At 58.1% G+C, this 6,000-nt stretch overlaps 1 protein-coding gene across 2 annotated transcripts in view; it reads left to right on the plus strand.

The window, feature by feature from the left end:
- SUFU (SUFU negative regulator of hedgehog signaling) overlaps positions 1-4,726 on the plus strand; it is a 112,539-nt gene extending 107,813 nt beyond the window's left edge. For both annotated transcript variants that reach the window (XM_032423097.1, XM_032423098.1), the window contains exon 12: positions 1,536-4,726. In XM_032423097.1, the coding sequence (XP_032278988.1) occupies positions 1,536-1,625 (90 nt within the window). In that variant the 3' untranslated portion in view covers positions 1,626-4,726. The remainder of the gene's footprint in view (positions 1-1,535) is intronic.
- The last annotated feature ends 1,274 nt before the right edge of the window (positions 4,727-6,000 follow it).

The following is a 6,000-nucleotide window of genomic DNA, read 5'->3' on the forward strand; positions in this document are numbered from 1 at the left end:
GCGAACAGTTGCCGGGGCTTCCAGGGCCACATCAGCCGGGACATGGTGGCCTCCATCACCCACCAGGTGGAAGAGAGCCCACAGGGTGAGCCTGTCCTGTCCAGGTCTCCAGGTGGACAGCAACTCCTCAGAGCCTGAGGTCACCTCTGTTCTCTGGGATGTGGCTTGAGAAGTTAACTCATTTACACATTCCAAAGCCACCCGTCCCCGGTGTGTGCCAGCCAGTCAACCCCCACGAGTCACTGGTCCCTGAGGCCTGGCTCCTATTGAGTCAGCCCAGAGCCAGCTACCCAGAAGCGCTTCCGGAGAGGCCGCGTCGCACGGGGCGGTGCCCGTCGCACGGGGCGGTGCGGCGCCAGACTGTAGCTTTGAGCCTGGGTGTTGAGGAGGTGGGAGGGGGACTGTCCAGGCAGGAGGGACAGGAGCCAGGGGGAGCTCAGGAAAGTAGGTCACTAAAAATGACTTTTTTTTTTTTTTTGGTTCTCTGTCCAGAGGCTGTCCCCACAGCCAGCTCCACTCTCCACTTTGGTCCTGGCTCGGACAAGTCTCCCATCAGAGGGAGGGAGACGGGGCCAGCCACTTCCAGCCCCAGCTCCAGGCAGGCCGAGGGCCCTGTTCTTTCCTCCTTTCCAGCCTGGCCTGACTTCTCACCTAGCCCCGGGACAGTAGGAGTCATAAAAGGCAGACCCTGTTTTCAAGTCAGTGAGCATCTAGTGAGCACACCAGCTGTGGGCCAGAGGAAGTGAGATCCATCAGCCTCTTTCCCCCACCCCAGACAGAAGCCCGAGACGCAGAACTGTCAGCAAATCAGTGATCCCTGGGCTCGGGTAGGAAGAGCCTGGGCTCTCGTTGGCCGCCACGGGCGCCGTGCTCACGGTGGTGACCCGGAGAGACAGACAAGCTTGAACGGAGGGGAGCAGGGTGGGGATGCACCAGGCCCAAGAAATCACCTCCAGCCACACTTGTCCTGCTCCTCTCCTCCCACTGAGGCCAAGCCAGGGCCTCCTTCCCTTTGGACCCTTTGGCAAAGGCCACAGAGGGCAGGTTCTGGGGTCCTTCTGCACCAGCCTGTGCAAGAGAAGCCATGGCAGGGACAGGACCACAGAGTTCCAGACCTCAAGCCACTTCCCTGAAGCATCTGCACCCTCCCACCCTGCCCCCATCCCCCAGCCCCAGGGCCTCAGGGAGCAGATTCCTTACATGCTTGTGGCCGGAGGCAGAACCAAGGAAGTGAGCTGGAGGGAGGTCAGCACAGTCAAGAAAGAGTTAGAAAACATGCCTCCTCCAACCCCAGTTAATTATTGGCAGGGCAAGGGGAAAGAAGGGGTCACCGAACTCCAGCAGCTTAACCTCAGCCACCCACCTGGGAATAGCATTTGCGATTGAAGCCAGGCAACCGGTGGCCTCTCTTGCCTGCAGCACCTGGGGGCCGGGACGCGGGTGAGGGCCCTGGGCTCTCTGTAGGCAGTCGGGACAGAAGGCCGAGAGTGGTGCTAACTGTGTGCACTCTGGCTCTGTGCTTGCTCCCTCCGCAGTTCAAACTTCCCAAAGAGTACAGCTGGCCCGAAAAGAAGCTCAAAGTCTCCATTCTTCCCGACGTGGTGTTCGACAGTCCGCTGCACTAGCCTGGGCTGGGCCCTGCAGGGGCCAAGGGAGAGCCCAGCTGCTCCCGGGTGACTCCCAGTGTACCGACTGCGGACACGCGATCCCCACAAATGAAAGGACATGCCTGAGGAGGGCTGTGCAGCCTCCGCACGGCCTCACCTGAAGCTCAGGGGCCTCCCCGCCCCCCGAGCCGGCCAAGCCCCCGGGGCTGGGAGCGGGCAAATGCAAACGTGCCCCTCCTGCTGCTGCCGCAACTCGTGGTTTGAGATGTGACTCTGGACCTTCGATGGCGTGCCCTTAGGTGGAGACCGGCCTCATTGTCATCTCTCCCCTGCCCGGTCCAGCAGGAGGGAGTGGAGTGGCCACGGCGCGCACAGCCCAGCTCTGCTGTGGGAAGCCTTTGCTAGGCCACGGAACAATTCCTCCGATGGTGTTTGGTTTTCTTCCTCCTTATTTTATTTTGTCGAAACCGGATGGTATTTTATTGGTCTTCAAAGATGTCCAGAAGCCGTGTATATAATGTTTTTTAAACAGAACTTTATTCCCAGATGAACTTTCTCATTCTCTCAGACGAGGGCCTGGGGCTGTCTCCCTCTGAGCCACCACCAGAGAAGGTGCCGGGGTTCGGTTCGCCTGCCAGCCCAGGACCCCGGAGGAGCCAGCTTCACAGAGAGGCTGATTTCTTCCCAGCGGGGCCTGGTGGAGCTTGGGGCAGGGGGAGAGCTGAGCTCTGGCCCCATGCAGCCTTCGGCCCGTTTAGCCAGCTGGGGCCAGGAGAAGGTGCCGCTGGTTCTCAAGCGGACTCGGCCCCTGGCAAAGTTCCAGGACCACCAGGGTCTCAGAGACTTGGTAGCCCCAGCCTCATCTTCTGGGCCTTGTCCACCTGACCAGGCCTGCCTGAGAGAAGGTGAGGCCCAGCACCTTGTAGACCATCCCCACCTGCCACTCAGGGCCTAGGTCTCCAGCTCTTTGACCACTCCTGTCCCATTTCCTCCTCCCCTGGGCCTCTCAGCCTCCAGGCTGCAGGACTCTGGCATATTAAAAATGGAAAAATCAGCCTCTCACCATGTCCTTCACTTTGATTTTGCAAATACCGCACTCTGCTGCCCTCATCTTCCCTGCGTCCATTCGTTTCTTGTCTTTCATTCCCCGTTCTCCATGTCATTCCCCATGCCTCTTTTCCTGCATCCTGGTCTCCCCCAGTCCCTTGCCCCACTACTGCAGATCTCATGGTCTTCCTCCCAGGAATAGACCTATCTCTGGCCCGTGGATTTGGGGTTCCTCTTGGGTTGTCTCCCACTTCTGACCTGGAATCAACAAGCCCCTTCGTGCCCTCTCACCCCTGACTCTAGGGACTGCTATTTCAGGCCTTTCCAAAGCAAAGTCCTTTGGTCTGTCACAGGCCTCGTAGGGCCATGCACTGCCCCGTCTGCACCCGCCACACACACGGCCACTACAACAGGGCCCCAGGTGGCCCATGCAGGACGCCTCTGATGAGAGACTCAGCCAAAGAGCTGCCTCCAGGGGTCATGAGGGCAGTGGCCAGGCTCTCCAGGGAGCAAGATTTGGACTTCCAAGGGGCCACTAGGCCCTGGCCGCTTCTCTGCACACACCCTCAGGGCTACCCAGTTAACTCCATCAAACTCAGAGCTTCAAGGTGGATCAGCCTGGGAGACTGGGGGAGAGAGGCTCCAGGCCTCCACCAACGAAGATGGAAGCTCCTCTGGACCTGATGTTGGGCGCAGCTGTGCCTTCTGCTCCAAGGACTTTTCCAGAAGGACATTTTCTGGCCGCTGCCCACCACAGCACCTCTGCCTTTGAAGCTCTTGTCATCTAATGTTTCATGGCCAGAGAGGCGTCATTAGCTTGTCTCCTTTCCGTGCCACCCTGGCCCACCGCTCCACAAATTCTTTCTTTCTGGGGACCTGCCTCTGCCTGTCTGCTTTGGCTGATGGGGAGGAAGGTATTTTCTGAGCTAAGCTTTGTCATCAGTATGGGAGGCAGGCGGGAAGCCGGTGAGCTCTGAGACAGTGAGCCCATGAAGCCTGTGGCCCCCTCCTGCCCCATGATGCCATCCACCTCCAAGGCCTCCCTCTCCTTTCCCTACAGTGCATTGGCTCCAGAGGAGTAGCAGGGCATCCACCATCTCTGACCAGGCCTTCCAGAGGTTTCTCTGGGAGGGGGCTCTCCACTGAGCTTCTGGCTGGTGAGAGGGAACCCTCACTGAGGACCAAGTAAGGCCGACCCCGTAGCGTGCCTGGCATAGCACTTGGCATACAGTGGGTACTCACTAAATGTACCACTTCCTTCCCTCCCTGCGGCACTTCGGGAGCCCTGACATAATAAGTCCGGGAGGTAAGAAGCCTCCCTCCTAAATCTGCCTCTTCCTCGTGGCTTCCTTGTGGCTTGCCCAGTCCCACCCCCTCCCTCCAGGTCCCTGTGGCTCAAGCTTCTGAGAGGAAGGGGCTCCCCCGTACGTACACATGGCAGACTCTTGGACTCCTCAGGTCCCGTGTGGGCTGCAGGTGGGCTGCAGCCCCAGCTGTCATTCTGCGGGGGTAGAGTGGCTCATGCAAGGTCTCAGGTCTGGCCAGGGACCTGGTCCCTCTTCCTGCCCTTCTCTTCCTCTTCCAAAGGAAAGGCTTCAGGGCAGGGACTAGGAAACCTTGGGGAGAGTCTAAAGGGCTAGAGCATTTTTAAAAATGCACACAGGGTCTTGGGGCTGGGTTTTGAGATTGAGTTGAGAGCAGGGAAAAAAACCCCAAAGGTTGGTGCCCCTATGGGGCAGACCAGTAGAGAACTCCCTTGACTGTATTTTTTTATCCAGTTGTCTTTCCTCTCTGGCTTCCAGGTCCTCCGTGCCAGGTAAGGTGCCTGGGTCCCTGTTACAAGTCAGGAGCCCTGTAGAGAGAGCCCTCCTTTTGTACAAGTACCTGAATGCTGCAATGAGCAGACTTTTGTAAAATTTTATATTAGTTTCTAATGTCGACTGCGACTCGGTTCCTGGGGGCTGCAGCCAGCCTGGGACTTTTGTAAGAATTTTTGGGTGACTCACTTAGATGTCGTTTCCTTCTTGCTCCCTCTTCCTCTGTGTAATCTAAGTGCATTAAACATATTTGCAGAAGTGCCTGGATCTTGTGCTCCTTTTTGGATGCCTGGAGTAGGGGAGCAGCAAGCCTGGCAGAGGGGTGGGTTGGACTCAGCCACTTAGAAGAAACCGGGATGGGGGAAGGGCCCCCGAAGACTGTTGTCGGGAGTGGAGGGGGTGTCAAGGAGCAGGATCACGCAGCTGGTGACTCTAGAGTCATGCAGAAATGACTTTGCAGGCTCCCTTTCACTGGTCTTGAATTCCTCTAGGGTCATGGGGGGTGTAGGAGCAAGAAACAGGTCTGGGGAAATGGGTGGGTCAAGACCCTCTTTCTTCCTCTTCTGCTCTCCTCTCACCAAAAAGCCCTTTCCCCTTGGGAAGGTGGACCTTCCTTCCCTCCAGTTTTAGAGTTCTTGTGTCCCAGCTTGGGTCAGGAGATGGTCACTGCCCTCACCATCTAAATTCAACCTCCTGGGATGGACAGGCAGCCTCAGAACCATCACACCCACTGGGTGACACAGAAGGTGGCCCTCCCTTCCCATGAGCCCCTCTGGGCCTGGCCTTGGTGAGGAGGTGGTGGATTTTCCTTCCCTGGAAGGAAGTGGCCTGGGAAGGAAGTGGCACAACAGAGCCCAGTCCCCGTGGGGAGAAGGCAGCCGCCTGGGGCCTTAGAGGCAGGCAGGAGAGGGTCCGCACCCCGACGGGGTTCCCAGAACCTGCAGGGCTGCTCTAAACCTTCCCGCCTTCTTTCCCTTCCTGCCAGGCCTGGTTGTCTGTCTCGGAGAACAGCAGGGCCTTTTCTCATGCCAGGTGTTCTGCTGGGGCTAGTGGCAGAAGTCCTGGGGGGATCAGCTCATGTGAAGGGACTCTGTCCTCTTGGAGAACCAGCCATATCTGGGGGAGCTTTCCCCAGGCAGAGGTCAGTACTCCTTCCCCTGTGACCTCCTACTGAACCCCTGGAGCAGTGGGCCAGGTCGTGTCTGGGGTCCTCAGTCACTCTGGCAGTCAGAGCAAGAGAGCTGGGAGGGCCTGGACAGACGGACCATCCCAGGGTGGCCCAGGCCACACCCCTTCCCCTTTTCTTTTCTCCTTGGAGATTGGGAAGCAGGGTGGAGGGGAAGGCTGATTATCTAATCCTCCTCATCTGACCAGCCTAGAAGCACCCAGGGTCAGAGTGAAGTTCCTGCCCCAGAGAGTACAGAACAGCAAGATCCTGTGTTTAGCTGGTTCCAGGAGACAGGATGAGGCTGAGATTATTTCTGGAAAGAGGCTCCTGGGCCTATAGCAGAGACCCCACCCTAGATTTA

Source organism: Phoca vitulina, unplaced genomic scaffold (assembly GCF_004348235.1).
Source record: "Phoca vitulina isolate PV1807 unplaced genomic scaffold, GSC_HSeal_1.0 scaffold28, whole genome shotgun sequence".
Classification (NCBI taxonomy): domain Eukaryota; kingdom Metazoa; phylum Chordata; class Mammalia; order Carnivora; family Phocidae; genus Phoca; species Phoca vitulina.